General features: G+C 40.0%; 1 protein-coding gene across 1 annotated transcript; it reads right to left on the bottom strand.

Annotated features, from left to right (window-relative positions):
- Positions 1-2,031: 2,031 nt before the first annotated feature.
- rbfox1l (RNA binding fox-1 homolog 1, like) lies at positions 2,032-16,895 on the bottom strand. The gene is made up of 12 exons (XM_073485474.1): positions 16,466-16,895; positions 9,594-9,830; positions 5,771-5,950; positions 5,620-5,673; positions 5,103-5,195; positions 4,950-5,019; positions 4,807-4,866; positions 4,575-4,710; positions 4,439-4,478; positions 4,283-4,350; positions 3,235-3,316; positions 2,032-3,134 (listed from the first exon to the last, which is right to left on the bottom strand). Exons 1-12 carry the CDS (start codon positions 16,550-16,552, stop codon positions 3,090-3,092), a joined length of 1,152 nt encoding a protein of 383 aa, XP_073341575.1. The 5' UTR covers positions 16,553-16,895; the 3' UTR covers positions 2,032-3,089.
- Positions 16,896-17,343: the final 448 nt, after the last annotated feature.

Below are 17,343 nucleotides of genomic sequence, written 5' to 3'. Positions count from 1 at the left end.
GACAAGATTATGGTAAGAGATCTTGTGTTCGTTGACAGTTTTTCTTAATGAAATCCACATTTATCTCAAACCTACAGCTGTGTAATTCATCTCAAGAGTCATAGTTTGAGAATTTGTAAAAATACATTTTTTTTAATTAAACATAGCCTGGCTGTCCAGTTAGAGAAAAAGAAAGTATAAAGAGTTAAAGGACAACTACTGGTGAAAGAGAAAGGAGCAAAACTGAAGCAAAGAATTATATAAATAAACTCAGTACAGTACAGTTAAAAAAGGAAAGAATAGCAAAGGATTGAGCTCATGCAGTGGAGTTTAAAAGTGTGAAATAAAGCATATGAAGGAGATAGGAGCAGCAGGAAAAATAGTTTAAAGGGTTGACGAGCTTTATAAAGAAAGAAAATGAAAAGAAACCACTTATTAATGTTACTTGATGTATTTGTTAAATAAACTCAGTACAGTACAGGAAAGAATAGCGAAGGGTCGAGCTCATGCATGTAAAATAAAGATAATAGGTGAGTAAAGGAGACAGAAAGCAGCAGGAAAAATAGTTTAAAGGTTGAAAACCTTTATAGAGAAAGTGCATTGAAGATGAAAATAAACCACTAATGAAAGCCTCAAAATACAATAAAGCGTTATTTACATATGTTACTTGTACCATAGTTATAAAAGGTACACATTTCTTTCATTTTAAAATCTAATTACAAGATTATGGTCAAAAGCTCTGCAAAACATCAGCAGATCTTGTACTTGTCAACAGTTTTTTTGAATAAAAACCTTCATATATCTCAAGTCTGCAGTCGTGTAATTCATCTCGAGTACACAATTTGAAAATTTGTTAAAATCTATGAATCATAGCCTGACTGTCCAGTTAGAGAAAAAGAAAGCATGAAGAGCAAAAGAAAAGCTACTGATGAAAGAGAAAGGAGCGAAGCTGAAGCAAAGACTCAGTACAGTACAGGAAAGAATAGCTAAGGGTCGAGCTCATACATGTAAAATAAAGATAATAGGTGAGTAAGGGAGACAGGAAGCAGCAGGAAAAATAGTTTAAAGGTTGAAAAGCTTTACAAAGAAAGTGCATTGAAATGCAATACAATCAAGTTTTTTTTATGTAACTTGATGTACTTATAGTAATAAAAAGGTATATATTTACTTAATTCAAAATCTAATTACAAGATTATGGTCAAAAGATCAGCAGCTCTTGTGTTTGTCAACAGTTTTTTGTGAATAAAATCCCAAATATATCTCAAATCTGCAGCTGTGTAATTCATCTCAAGTGCACAATTTGCAAATTTGATACAATACACTTTCTCGTGAAGCAAAGCCTGGTCGTCCAGTTAGAGAAAAATAAACTATGAAGAGCAAAAAAACAACTACTGGTGAAAGAGAAAAGAGCAAAGCTGCAGCAAAGATGTATATAAATAAACCCAGAAGCAAGAGAACAGCGAGAACTAAGCACTAACAAGCAAAAGAGCAAAAGCTAATTAAATGAAAATAAAGCTAGGCCTACATAGTTTACAGGAGCAGAGGAGAGAAAATGAGAAGAATTATGCAAAAAGAGAAAGTCATAAGCAAAGGTAAGAGTAAGCAGGAACAGATGAAAGTTATAAAGCAGAGGGATTAGTCTAATACTAGTACGAGTACACCTACGACTACTAAAGAAAAGAAAGAAGCCAGCGAATGTAGAAGAAAATAGAAAAGAGAACAGACTGGGGCCAAATGTCATGCACATGTAAATATGTGTTTTCTATAATGGTGCAGGGAAGGACAGAAAGAAGAAGAAAAAAGCTAAATGGAGTGAGCTGAATAGAAATTAAAGTAGGAAACAGGGTAAATACGTGCCAGAAATAGAAGGAAAGAGGCTGTTTCAGTTTTTCTACAAGGCCTGATGGAAATTAAACTTGTACAGGTCGAGGCTGCCGAGGCAACAGGGGTGAAACAGAAGAAGAAAAAAACCCAGAGACACTGTGAACAATGAGATATGGAAAAAGAGACAGGAAAATGTTACGAATCAATAAAGGACAGAAGAGGAGAAGAGAGAGAAAACAAGTTTTATTTAGAGGTAAACAACAAACACAGCAGAAAAGAGTGCAACAGAAACAAAGACTCTGAAGAAATAATCAATACGAGTCGAGAAGGCATTCAACAGCTCTGAGTGAAGAAAGGATGACGGCAAAGAGAGAAATAAGGCAACAACAGACGAGAGTTTGACTGGAACAGAATAGACCTGAACACAGTGGGCGGTTGTATGACATAAGATGAGAGAAGAAAGCCTTTGAGCAAGGCATTTAATCCTCAGTTTGTGTAGAAAAGCCAACAGCAAAAGACTGCTGCGAATGCTCAGATGCTTCCCCGGAGAATCATCATCATCAGGCTCATCAGGTGGTGCGGTGCAGAGCCGCAGACACGGATGTTAGTCAGGATTTATGGACAGAAAAGAAAGCTCACGGATACGGAAAAGATTGATATGGACGGCTGTAGTGAAAGCTAAAAATGTATGAGAGGTAGATTGTTAGAAAGGCAAAATAAAACAAAAAAAACAAGTGAAATTCCAACTACATCCAGACAAACATTAGTTCTGTGTTTGATACCAGTGTCGCAGCTGTCTCTCTCAGTCGACTGGAGGGTAACTGAACAATAACCTCACTCATATGCTCTCACGCACACGCACAAACACACACTCCAACAGAGATTTTGTAAATAATTATCATCAAAAATAAGTCGTTTCACATTGTACAAAACGTTCTTTTTTTGTACAGTTTGACCCGTGAAAAGTCTCACAAAGTTCATCCTCACAGTATTTTTCACCCTCCGTAGTTTGAGCTACATCAGCACTCTTTAAATTCAGAAAATTAAGCAACTCTGTATAAATTAGATAACATCCTATTTGTCAATAGAACCTACAGTATTTACAACTTCAGTCTGTTTAGTCTCTCGAGGAGAGGTTTGTGATGGAGACAGGAGGTAAAACCACATTTCCAAACTTTAAGGATCTCATTATCTGTCCTGCAGCGTCCATGGATCAGCCAGTCCCCCAGTTCAAGAGAGACGTCTTTACCCTCAGCGTCCTCCAGCCAGGCGGGCAGGCGGGCATCTCAGTACGGGGTGAAGCGGTTATATCCTCCTCTGTACAAACTGGCCTGTTGACAGAAGCAGTATGCCAGGTGTGACCGGGGTCTGTTGCCAACCGCACATGTAACAAGATAGCTTTCAACAGAGGCTGTGTGTGTCGGGACTCACCATTGTACCAACACCATATGTTGTTGTTGGTCCAACCGAGTGGTGATAGGGATCTGCAGCTGTGGCATAAACCCGTCCGTATCTGTTCAGAAACATCAGAAACAGATGTGAATGTCATCTGACGTCCAACCACTATTTCAAAATGAACCCTGTTTATTTATCAGTTCAGCTGCTCAACTCCCCTGATGACGCCCTGAAATGTTGAAATGTGACCTCTCCACACTCTTTGGTTACATTTCTTAAAATTTTTTCCTAAAAATGGTCAAAGGGAGAGACGTCTAGTCTGCAGAAATTGTAAATACACCATAATGAAAACCTGTTTGTGTGTAACCACAGCGTGAAGGCTACTGAGCAGGAGTAAAAGAGAAAAGTTTATTTTTTTCTGTTTTTACCAACTGATTGGAGGTAAAAGACTAAAACATATGTGTTTTTAAACTTCGGGACTGCGGCTAAAATTATTTTCTCAATTAATCGACAGAAAATGGTCAATGGTGTCGATCAGTGTTTCCCAAAGCAAGATGCCCTCCTTAAAGCTTTTGCTTTGTCCAGAACCAAAATGTATTCAGTTTGCTGTCATAGAGGAGGAAAGAAACTAGAAAATATTCACATTCAAAGTGGTAACAGACAGCTTCTCCTAGTGTTTCCAAGTGGTGTTATTGTTGGCGCTGCTGTTGCAAAGACGACTGGATCGTTTCAGTTTTCCACAGAGTTGCAAATAACAACAACACAGGACAAAATGTGAGTTCATCCAATGATTCAGTCTATAATAGAAATGAATCACCGCTTAACATTCATTTTCCCACAGTGACCATCTGCCGGGTGCCAGACAAAATTGTTTCGTGATATCAAGATTTACAGAGAACCAGTGTAATTAATGTATTGTTTGTAATTTCTGGCTACGTCATCTGGCCCTGGTCTAGCTCTTGAGAATAAATCCTAATAAACAGGAACCACTTCCCATCTTTTGACATTGTCACACCAGAAGTAAAAAACTGATTTGTGATGTTGATGTAAGAAACAGGACTGTGTGTGGTGTTTATGTGCCTACCCATCACTGTAGGTCGCTGTGGCAGCAGACGCTGATTGAGCCACTCTGTAAGCTGCAGGATATCCTCCCTGCACAGAAACAAAACAACACAAATAAAACTACAGCACTTTAAAATGACTTCAGGAGGAAATGTGTGAGGAGTGTGCAGTGACTTACATAGACTTCTGTTCCGTACAGACCGTCCTGATATACCACCCTGATAAAAGTGAGTAAAAGCAATATTACAAGGTTGATCAATGATAAAGTGATGGTGGTGCAGGTACTGGTTGTACCTAAGGGCTCAGAGTCTTACCCGGGGTAGGCGGGTACAGCAGCAGGTGTGGTTGCAGCAGAGCGAATGGTGTTGTAGACGGCTCGTCCTCGACCACGCAGCGCAGAGCCTCTGTAGGCCAAGGTGGGGGTTGCTACGGGATACGGGAAACTGGCAACTAAAGAAACAGAAAAACAAACATTAGAAAAAAGGAAAAGTACAACTCTGGTGATCTCATAACAATAACAGATCAGTGCTGGAGGGAAGAACTTACCTGTGTAGAGTTCAGGAGCGTACATCGCTCCCATGACAGGGTTGATCTTCCATCCAGAAGCTGCACAGAAAAACAAATAAAAGTAAGTTTCTCCTCCACCAGATATAAACAGAAGCCTCCAAGAAACCAGTGAAACGTCTTACTTGAGATTTCACCATTCACAAGAGGCGTCTGAGGCTTCTTCGTCACCACTCTGGCAGTGGCGTTGTTAACCTGGAAGACACCGAACACGTGAGAAGCAAAGTTAAAGGATGAAGAACATTAAAACCTACAAAACGTAAGAAAATCTCCCTCACCTCAATTTTTCGGCCTTCCACAATCGTTCCATTCAGCTTTTCTCTCGCCCGGTCAGCCTCAGCTGCACTCTCAAAGGTGACAAAGCCGAAGCCCTGAAAATCACACGGTCATACTGTTTGTTTAAACTCTGTTTTCATTCATTACAAATATTAGTTCAATCTTTATTTTTAAAGCACCAGTGTGTAGGAATCAGTGGCATCTAACAGTGAGGTAACCAGCTGAACACCCCTCTCTTCACCATCCTCTACGGTCACCATTAAAATATCAAAAAAACACGAGAGGCCCTCTTTAGAGTCAGGTTTGTTTTGTCTGCTCTGGGCTACTGTAGAAACACAGTGGATTCTGTGGAAGAGGAACTGCTCCCTCTACAGACATAAAACACAACAGTTCTTAGTTTCAGGTGATTATACACAACTGAACACATATTATATATATTTAATATTCCATTTCTGTCAATAGATCCTCTTAAATCCTGCACACTGGACCTTTAAACCTTAATGTTTATGTGATGCTCACCTTTGACCCCCTCTCATTGAAGATGATTTCTACATCAAGGATCTTGCCAAATTGCTGAAAATGTGAGAATATGTATTTTATGTGAACTTATACACGGAGGAGATGATTTATTCGACATTATTATTATTGTGTGATTTTGAGAAATTCTTACCCCAAACATCTGGCGGAGGTCTGGGTCTCTGAAGCGGAACGGGATGTTGGAGACGTGGAGGCGTTTCGGTTGGGCCTTACCTGACCCCTCCTCATCACTTCCACTTCCTGCTCCGCCCGCTGATGACACAGACACGCTCAGTGACTGGGGGTCAGAGGTCACAGGGGCCAAAGCGTCCTCCTGACAGTGAGAAAGTGTGAAAACAGCAGCAGGAGGAGGAGGAGGAGGAGGAGGAGAGGAAGCGTGCACATGGACAGAAGAAGAATGGACGAGAAAGAACAAAGATGGAAAACAAAAGATGGAGAAAGAAAGAGCATGGATGAGATGAGAATAGGTGTGAAGAAAAAACGGGGAGAGGGCATCAGTGGAAAAGCAAAGAAAGGAAGGGGGGGGAAGAAAAATCATAATTCAACAACGTCTTTCAGAGAATTCTGTTTGTGTAAAAGTTCAGTTGCGTAAGCATCACATGGCATTAGGCACAGATCATTTTCATGAAGTCAAGTGATTCAAACCAAAGGTCAAAGAGCATTCAGCAACCAGTGATCCCTCTCAGGCAAATGTGAGGAGGCATGAAAAGGGCTCCATTTTAGTGAGGCGTCTCTGAATACATGCCTGTCGGACGCTACGATTACAATAAAGACGATATATCTGATATTAAATCTACTTATGCTCACTCAAGCTGTGGCAAAGAGTTAAATAAAGTTTTAGCTCCTCTGAAAAAAACAAGAGTATTATCACATCATCTAAGCAGTTCTATAATCTGTAAAATAGACATAAAACTGTGGTAATATTTAACTAATTTAATTAAAATTGCCCCATGCAGGAAAATTCAAGGCCTAATGTGCCACAACCAAAACATTCACTATCCCACAATGCACCACGATGCTAGTGTGTGCATGTGTGTGTGCGTGTGTGTGTGTGTGTTGGAGCGCAAAAATTAAATGTTAAAAGAATGTTTTTAAGACAAATGAATGAGACCAAACAAGAAAATGAGAGTGAAAAGGTCTGCAAGAGTAAAAATACAGAGAGCTTCAGCAGTGAGAGCGAGAGAATGAGCGGATTGCGTTGGAAAGAAAAAGAAAAAGCAAAGAATGAATTACTGGAAAAAGTACTGATATGTGAAACAAATTGCAGTCTTTAATGCAGAAGTGACGACTCGAGTATTAGCAGTCTAGTACCAAGAGGCAGAGAGTGGAAAAGGCCTCAGTGCAGCAGTGAAGAGTAAAATGAAACCAAAGAAAACAAGGCAAAGAAGGTGCGCAAAAAGCTTGAGAAGGAAGAGGGTGACGGGGGCAGAGATAAATACTGAACAGTCCACAAGGGTCAGTCTGGGGTCACGGTGCTGCTTTTCTGCCAAGGGTTAAAGGTCATTTGAAAAGGGGCATCATTAATAAGTAGGGGACAGACAGAAAACGGTACACATTCACACGGGAGCGTTTTACAAACATAAACGCACGCGCACCACTGGATTACACTTCACTGGCTTGCCATCGCTAACTAGACAACATCACATCCTACCACACGCACGTACAACCACACACACACATCACAGACAGGCCACAGTGGAGGGGTAGACAGAGAGAGAGAGGGTTGAGCTGGGTGGTGGTGTCATGTCACGATGCAGAAATGTGTTTCTGGACCTGAGCGATATTTCAGAGGGGGGAAAGGGGGTCATCTGGTCAGCCTCCCCCTTTGACCCCCTCCCTCCGTGGCGACGTCTCAACTTTCTCCGAAAATCAGCGCGGACCCAAGTATGTCAGGGGCTCTAGTAATAAAATATATAGATGGGGCCACAAAACACCATTTATGAGAGGAGGCAAAGAGATGTGCTGCAGGAGCTGCCACACAGATCAGACTAAACACCTCTGTCCTCATCATAGTGAGGTTTTCATGCCTGAAGGAGGTTTGATCATTGAAAAAAATAACAGTTTTCTAAATGAAGCCTCAAGAACCTAATCATCTTATAGTTCAACCTGTTTCCAAATTACATAAAATGTTTGAATACTTCTCCAGAAATGTGCTACGTGCTACTCTAGCAGATCTTTGAGGCAAGTTAGCTAAATGCTACATCAGCATGCTAACATTCCCACAATGTCGATGCTAACATGCTGATGATTAACAAGTATAACGTTTACCCTGCTAGCATGCTAACAAACTAAATCTTACAGGTGCAATATGTAAGAATATTAGTTGAAAACTGTCTAAATGTATCAATTGAATGTGAAGAAATAACAGTTTGACATTATAACATTATAACGTGTTTCAGAGACATCTACTGAAGTTAGCATGCTAACCAGCTAGTCCAATATGCCTGTGCTAGCGGTGTACACATCCACACTCGTCTTGGTTCTCCGAGCTCCAAGTCTGGACCACTAGATGCACGGCTAACCAGGCTAACTAGCTAATGGCAGCTACAGTCAGTAGTTACTCTGGTGATATGCTGCCCTCTGTCTGTTTTGAGTATTAATTCCCCAGCTTGCCAATTCTTACACATAGCACCTTCAAGTTTATTGTGTTAGCACGCTAACCTTTGCTAATTAACTCTTAACACAAAGTACAGCGGGAGCCGGTGGGAATGTCATTAGGTTTGCAGGTGTTTGGTCATTAAAGCGTGTTGAATGAACTTAATTTTTGACCTGATGATGGCGCTGCAAGAAAAGCCAGACAATCACCATAGTTATTATGATTTTTTTCCTCAATAGACATTGAATATCTGTGGCAAATTTCATGGCAATCCACCCAATAGTTGTAAATATTTCACTGAAAACCAAACCACAGCTATAAACAAAGAATAATCCAGGTTGTTGGACATTAATGAAGAGAAAGAAAATGTTATTTTAGAAAAAAATTGGAACGAGTTGATTTTTTATTGGAACCAGGTTGAAAAGATTTTACTGCACTGGCAGATTTTTTTCACTAATTTAAGGAAATAAGAGTTTATGGACACAATTACAGAGAAAATTGCACCACAAGAAGAAGACTTTTTGCAGTTTGACAAACTGTTGAATTTACGTAACAAGACATAATTTCCATTCAATTTTCCACTTTGGCAAAAAGTCACTCCACTGTTGAGTAACAGTAAATCCTTTCATGCCCTCAATCAGAAATCAATCTGATACTGAGTTGGATTAACCACGAAAACATTGTTGTAAAAAGTACCCAAAATTCATACTTCAGTAAAAGTGTGTTAAAATATCACTTTGGTCAAAGTAAAAGTAATCTATATGAATAGTCTTAAAGTATCTGAAATTAAATGTACTTAAGTATCAAAAGTACAGTGTATACTGTATACTATGGGTTGGCCGATTATTGGCCTGGCTCGATATCTGATCTGATATTTTTCTGATCAAAATCAGTGTTTCTTTTATTGTTCAACTGCCGATAAAATAAATAGAAAATGTGCTTTACTTTTGCTCTACTACAGCAATCGGCAAAGTAACAAGTAACTAAAGTTACCACATAAATGTCACTTGAACACAGATCTACCAGCTGTACTGTGAAATGTGATTTGTGTTATTGCCTGCTAAATAAGACATAGGGGAGAAGGAAATGTGGGGATTTATTTTCAACAACAAATCCTCACTCAGCTGCCCCCCCTCCCACACTTCGCTGTACTGAATGTGAGCAGCATTCCCGTACATGGACACAACAGTGGAAGTGGGTCTCTAAATATAGAAGGAAACTCTATCTGGCCGTGTTCCTCTGATAGGACCTATGGATGAACTACCTGTAGCAGCAGGGGCCTTCTTCTCACATTAACTCCCTGAGGATCAGATTTTATTGGGGCATGACTTTCTTGTCATGATCTGAATTCCTGTCTTACCGTGTTACTGGATGTCAGAGCCTCCGACCCGTCCAGCTGAGGGCCCTGGTACACTCTGAGCTGGGGATGTTCAGGGTACTCTGAACTGGCATGTGCAGAGCTGAAATCCAGAGGTGGCAGTCTGCCTGCAGATGTTGGCGGACCTTGACCTGGCGGGGGGTAGGAGGGTGGTGGGGCATAGACCTGAGGCAGGGCAGGGTCGCCGCTGCCCGGGCCGGCCTCCTGAGTGGGGCCCCCCTGAGGAAGAGAGAGAAGGATGGAGGACAAGGTTTCAGATGTCAGAGGTGTAAACAAACTAAACACCATGTTGGTATGGTCAGAGCTGTTCTGCTTTCACAATCATCAGCTGTTGAATTTGAATAAATAGTTTATGATGAACAAACAAACATCAGATAAACATGACAGAAAGCACATCTACTCAGCTACAGATAATGTACTTTTTATTGGGTGGCTGACTGAAGTTTAGTCATTAAAGTTTAAACAAAAGAAAAAACTTTAAAGCAGCTTCTGATCAACACACATCAACTTCAGGCCTAAATGAACAACTTTCAGTTAGTCCCACCCACTTCCAGTTTAAGCCCATGGCCCATACTCATTCTGAGCACGGATACAGATAGTGGGGTACTCGCTCATCCTCTCTAAATGTCCACATGCTCGTTTAAGCCAAAAATGTTTAACTTCTATACGAACTCCAAAATTAAAAGGAGCTCTAACTGCCAGAGGTGGAAAGTAACTGAGTTATACTTTACACTTCTACTCCACTACAATTCAAAAGGACATTCAGAACTTTTTACTCCACTACATTTATTCAATAACTTTAATCACTTTGCAGATTTCGATTAATAACACAAAATATGATCACTGAATATGTTGTGACGTATCATTATAGGTGAAGACACAATAAAACTTTATTGATCCCTGAAGGAAAACTCACAAGCTAACATAAACATTATTAAAGCATAACGAGAACTTTTATTTTTGGTATTTTGAGTTTATTTTTCTTCAGATGATTTTGTACTTTGACAAAGTCGAAGTTTGATCGGAGAACTTTTACTTATAAAAGAGTATTTCTGCACTTTTGTATCACTTCAAGTCAACAAAAAATGTAGTGGCAACAATTTTGTTGAACAATTCATTCATTCATCAAATTTGCCAATTAATGCTGTGTTGTATCATTGTAACTTTTTTTTGTTTTATACAGTCTGATTAAAAAAAAAAGGGAACTTGTAATGAGTGTTTTGCACTACCTTCTGAGATTTTATAGAATAATACACAATTTGTTAATTGAAAAAACTAATAGATTAATCAATTATCAAAATAACTGTTAGCTGCAGCGTTACTAACGTCTATCAGAGGGTTTTGGTTTTGAGAAACATGAGAATATCTGATCAGTACAGCCTCATTTCAGCCAAATCACACAGAAAAAACAACCAAATCTGAACTCCTTCAAGAAAGAAACAGAGGCAACGAAGCTAAGAAATCTACATGTGAGCACGCGTGAACACAGATCCAAACAGAGATGAACAACCGTCCTTTACAGCCTTCATACAAGAAAAAGATCCAGTTTGGAGCTAAAAGCATTGTCTTACCCCTTTACCGCATTCCTCGATCTCTGATGCATTGTTCAACAACTGCAGCATGTTTTAATGCCTGCTGACCACCCGCCTACCGCACCATAAGTTCTACTCATCCACCAATCACATCAGGTGATTGCCCGAGCAAAAGGGACCAGGAGGCCACACCAGCTGTGGTCATCTGTAACTGTCAATCACCTCGTCCCCCCACACCCACACCCACACCCACACCGACTACACTTCACACACTCGTGAACACACACACACACACACACACTCTTCAGACTGTATAGAGCTTGAGGTATTTATGAATGTAGATGCTCCTTCAGTTGCAAGACAGTATATCACGCCAAAGGTCAACTCTAAGAATACCACGTTTAAGCAGCCAGCGTAGTTTTATTGCTTTTACAGAAACATTTTTTAAACATGCCTGACCTAATCCTCCTGACTTTCTCCCATGTTGAACATGCTCGGTTACCTTTCAAATAACTCAGCTTCACCTTTGAAATAATGACATTTTTCAGGTTCCTGTTCTGTCCTAAGTGACATCTATTGGATAACCAGTGATGTGAAACACCTAATGTTTGTCTGAAGACAACTTTTCCGGTCTTTTCCAGTAATATTTCTGACTTCTTGCTCAAATATTTAAGGATTATAAACAGTTATTTGGCAGAACAACACAGATAATCACATCATACTAAAAGATATGGTAAGTACAGTGACTATGTTTTGTTTGGAGCTGCACTTCGAATAACAAACTAAACAATTTCGAATTACAAGGAGGCTACTTTGTTAATATGTGTATCTTAAGACTGCTACCACATTTTGCAAGTTAAGATTTTACACACAAGAGGAAATAACCTCTTAAAATACAGCTGTTGTTTGCTTTATGTGAGTGAGATAATAGATGTGATGGAAAAGATGTGAGAAAAGCTTGTGGAGAAGTCGTCTAAACAATCCTTGAGAATCCAATCCTGGAAAATCCCGACATTTTTACATACAAACATCTACAATATGACACAGTGAGTCTGAAATCCCCTACAGCAAACTAGTCGGAGGTCGATCCATCTGGAACATTCAGAACATTGTATTCATGCTCAAAATGGAGCCATTCCTCCAAAAAAACAACCTCTGAAAACATTTTAGTACTTTTTTGACTCATATAAGTATATTTTGGATGCAGAACTTCACTCCAAAAGTTAAAGTTTAACGTTTTGTGAAATATCCTTATTTGCCAGCAGTTAGATGAGAAGCTTGGTAACGAGGAAACAGCTAGCTTAGTTCACTTTACACATTTTTGCTTGAATTAAACAAACAAGATATAACTCGTTAATAATTAGGGATCTTTAAAAGGTGCTGGTGGGTTTCCCCCTTTTTAGTATTAATGCTAAGCTAACTGGCTGCTATTTTATGGCAATGGACAGACATGAAAGTGGTACTGATCTTTTCACCTCTTCAATTTATTTCCTAAAAGGTCAAACTGTTTCTTTAATTGTTCTATTGCAGTATTAGTTTCATTTCATTGAAGGATTATAGAAGTTATTCTGCCTCTGAGTCCTGTTAAGCTTATATCTGTGTGCTGCCTCCCATGCAAAATACCACAAGTTTGTCAGCCAGCTTGAGGATCTAGAAGGATTTCTTATAATTAAAAACTCTCTCCACTATCATTTCATAACCTCTCACATATCTCTGGATCAGCTGTCTCACTTAGACGTGTGAATAATTAGAAGTATGTAGATGCAGAGAGGACAATAAAGAAGGAATTGGAGGATACGTGGTTGAAGGAGCATTGATTGTGGGTCAAGTTCTCAGATTGCATGCAGTAAAGGCTCTGGCTGACTGGCAGCATTAAGGTACATCACACTCATCTTGTGTTTCTTTTGTGAATATCAGCAGCTTAGACTGAACAGATCAATGAACCTTTGAATCTCTGTCTGTCAGTTTGTTAAATCAGAGTATTGCACCTTAGTACAGGGGTTGTAATACACAAGGGATCTGATGAAATGCACCCAGTGTGTCTTCAGACCTGTGTAAGTGGAACAGCTATGCTTTGAGCTAAATGCTAATGTCAGCATGCTAATATTCAGAGTACAATGTCAAACTGCTGATGTTACGCAGGTATTGTGTTTTGCCACGTTAATCATTTCAGTTAGCATGTTCACATACTAACATTTGGTCATAAACCAAAATGAAGTAAAGAGATTTAAAACGGGACCCTATAATGGTAACTGACGCGCCAGATGGTTTGTTAGACAGAACCATCTGGGAAGTCGTCCTTGGAAACTGTTTGGAAAAGAGCAGGGACTTTCAAAGAGTACTTGTCAGGTGATTGGAAGAACCATCTGTCTGTCGCCGTCGATCATGGACCAACAGTAAGAGATGCTACCAGCAGCATGTTGGTAATTCAAACTCTTGCCGAAGCCAGTTGAGATAAGAGCGAAAACATCTTTTCCATTATGAAAAGCCATCAGTGCTGTTCTTTGCTCATCTTTGAATAGAGAAATACTCTCTAGTTCAAACAGAACTGATGCTATCGCAACATCTATGCTAACCTCTTGAGGGATTGCCATTGTTGTTTTCAAATGAAGAGTCGCTTTTCTCGCTGGCTGTCACACCTAAATCACGCCATAGCTGCCAGGAGCTCCTCGTGGGGCACTGATTGGTCTGAGCAACTCTGTTTTCGGCCATTGGTGCAAAGCTTGAAGCCTGACAAGGTGGATTCCTCGAGATCACATGATCGCGTGATCTTGCGAATCCTTCTGCCTTGCAAGGTAGGCAGTTAATGATGTTATGGTGATCTATCCAGCAGCACCAAAATGCCTCACGATTCAAGATTCAAGACCCTTAACTGTACAAAAACTAAGCCAACCTGAGAAGTGCCTGAAAAAAGAAAAATGGATACAAATACTCAATCTGCCGTAACTACCTAATACAACAATCTAAGTGACTTAAAAAACAATAATAACTTACAAAGACATTGAATAACTAAAGAACAAAAACTGCGCCGCTCAAGCGCGTCGCTCTTCTCTATGGCGCCATCTTAGAGTAGGTTTTGGCAGCGGTGCTAGAAGATAAATCAGAGGATCGCATAAGTCAGTAGATTTTATCTCCTGGAGACCATGAATGTCCGTACAAACTATCACAATCCATCCAACATTTTTTGAGATATTTAAGTCAGCACCAAAGTGGTGTACCGACCGGTGAGTAGTGATGCTCGTGAGGCTAAAGAGGGTTTGCCATTTGATGCAAGACATACTGGAAATTAACTCAATTCATTTCTACCCTGCTATCCTGTTTGCTGTTGTCATCCTGTCTAATTCTGGAAGTACATGTAATGAGGGATCCTCCAAGGTTGTGATTCTCCGTCATGACTCAGTCTAGTCATTCATGGCAGTGTTAGCTCCAGTATCATGCTGGAACATGTTTCCAAACACTAACTCGTGTCTGTATTGTATCTCATTTATCTCGAGGAACAACCAATGTGTGACTGACAGATGACTAAAGATAACTCAATCTGTTAGATATCACGACCAGTCCTCTTCTCTTGCTTTGTATTTCCCACAGACTAACTACCAAACACCACCTCTGATTCAGTGTCACAGTGTCAGCAGGCGCACAGACTCCGTGGCCCCCTCTCCTCCTTGCAGGCTTTTTTTGATTTCCATTTGTTCCCTCTTTTTCTCGTCTCACTCCTCAGCTGTCAGTTTGTGGTCAGAGGTCAACGGCTCTGAGCCAGGTGCCTGCTGGGACAGCTGCCACAGGATTTACACGCAGACGACACTAACTGCAGATGTGGCCTTTTAGTGCTTGCCAAGTTACAACTGTTGACGAACATGTAGGTTGTTGAATGAAAGTAAATATTACTTTTTTCACTCAATCGTCTCATACATCCTGTTTTCTCCTGTTCTGGTTGCTGTAATAACATTTTAAAAGATATTTTTGGCTTTTATAAGGTAGTTAATATTGAAGAGAAACAGTAAAGACAGGGGAGAGACAGAAGGCAAAGACTGACACGTGTTAAAGTGACACATGTTGCCCTTCAATCATGCAGAAATGTCTATGGAAAACTGCTGAAGGAGGGCTCAGTCGTTAACAGGAACTGTTAAAGTAGTGAAAAGTTCAGCATGTGCCAACGTGCTTCGTAGAGGAATCTCATTCTTAAAACACAAGCTTGGAAATCGTATTTTTTGGCTCCAAACAATACCTTTCCCTACACCTGTTTTCTCAAAAATAAAATCTAAAATATCATTCTTAAACAGCTAAAATACTCACTATTTAAATGCACGACAGGCAGGTTTCACACCGATTTTAAGTACAGTTGACTGTGGACAACAAGATAGGTGACAGAATCTCCTGCTGTGATTATCTGCTCAGGAAAGGAGGGCTAAAAATACAGCTGGTGTGAAGCACAGAGACAAGGTAGAGACATACCAGATGCATGGTGGCATTAGAGGTATGTCAGGGACACTTAGACACACACACACACACACACACACACACACACACACACAGAAAACAGACACACACTTGTAAAGCTTGCTGGCATCACTGCGACCACTGGACTAAAGATAACCCCTAATGTCATACTAATCCTTACTATTAAATAAATAAGATCTTTTGCAATCAGTGTACTTCGCCTGGATACAATCAGGTCTTTTTGATTGCTTCTGTGCATGAGATATTCAGTCACTACTGTAATAAGCAATACACCACTAAACTAAATTAAATGCGAGATGTGACTCATTAACTCGAGGAAATAAAGGCTCTTTGGTTTCATCTGGTGAATTAAAAGCTTTCCTCCTCACAGGGAACGTGTTATCTTGCTGGTCCGTTGGCAGCACTGACATTAATTTACAATAAAAGCTTTCTGATTTTGATAATCAATTAATTGTTTCTAATAAAGAAAAAATGCAAAGAATTAATTGGTTTTACAACTTCTTAAATGTGAATATTTGCTAAACTCTTAAATTCCTTAGCCCTCCAGTGAAATTACTATCTTTTGGTTTTTTACATTTTGTAAAATAAGCAGTGACATTTTAACATGTTAAAAATGATCATAATCAGCAGACTAATCTGTAGTGAATGTGATTTTGTAGCCCTACACTCATTAAACAAAGCAATTTATTGAAATTCTGTTTAGTCTTATTTCCTACTTTGAATCCTGTGTCACATTATATGAAGACCACCAGCAGCCTGACAGACTGGACATCTGATGATGCAAGCTTGTGGAGACAAATATTTATGTGCAATAACTGAGAAGATGAAGACATTTTGGAGAGTAAATCAAGGAGAGTTTACCTGAACTAGGCTGGGGTAGCATGTGGTTGTCTGTGGGTAGACAGGGAGTCCATAAGGCTGGAGAATCACTGTGGGTGAGGAGAGCATAGCCCAAAAAACACTCACAAGGAGACAGGTAACAGTGGAAGATGGGAGGAAAAGGAAAAGGAGAGCAGGGGAAAAGGAAGGGTTGATATGCTAACAGGAGAGCAGGCAATCAGGCTTGGAAAAAAGAAGAAAAAATCCCCAAAAGGAGAAACCAGGAGATCCAAGATGGTGAGTGGAGAAAAGGTTAAGACTCTGTTTAACCTCTCAGATATATCTGAGAAGAAAACACCATGAAAGTCCACAAAACAAGCAGTGTCCTGTCCGGGAAAGACAGGATATAGTGCAGTGAAAGAGAAAGCAAGTGCGCTTCTGTGTGTCCATCAGTTGATCATGCAGCCTGACAGACAGAAACACATGCTCAGGGTCCCATTTCAGAGTTATATAAATAGTCGCCCATGTCCTTCTCTCTGAGTTTACCACCTTACCACCCTCACTCTTACACACTTTGTAATGCAAGATGTCTCCCTACATGTGACACACTTGTACAATAACAACTTATTTAACAGGGGGGCAGTTTAAAGGAAAAACCCTGAATCAACAGCAGGTCACTTGACACCTTGTGTACCCCTGTATGCTCCACAATTTAGTGTAACAGCTGAAAAACTGTTATTATTTTCAAGTATATGACGAAATTAATCATATTTATGATGATTACAAATCTGCAGGCAACTAGGAACACACACACACACACACACACACACGAAGCTGGTACCATCTGTTTTCAGCTGCTGTTTTTCTGTTTGACCAACAGAGTGCGACAGGACCAACATTGCTACTTCCGTTCGGGTGGA

The sequence above is a fragment of the Pagrus major genome, chromosome 17 (assembly GCF_040436345.1).
Source record: "Pagrus major chromosome 17, Pma_NU_1.0".
Lineage (NCBI taxonomy): Eukaryota > Metazoa > Chordata > Actinopteri > Spariformes > Sparidae > Pagrus > Pagrus major.
Note: the sequence above shows the minus strand (reverse complement) of the source record. Positions and strands in the feature narration are given on the sequence as shown.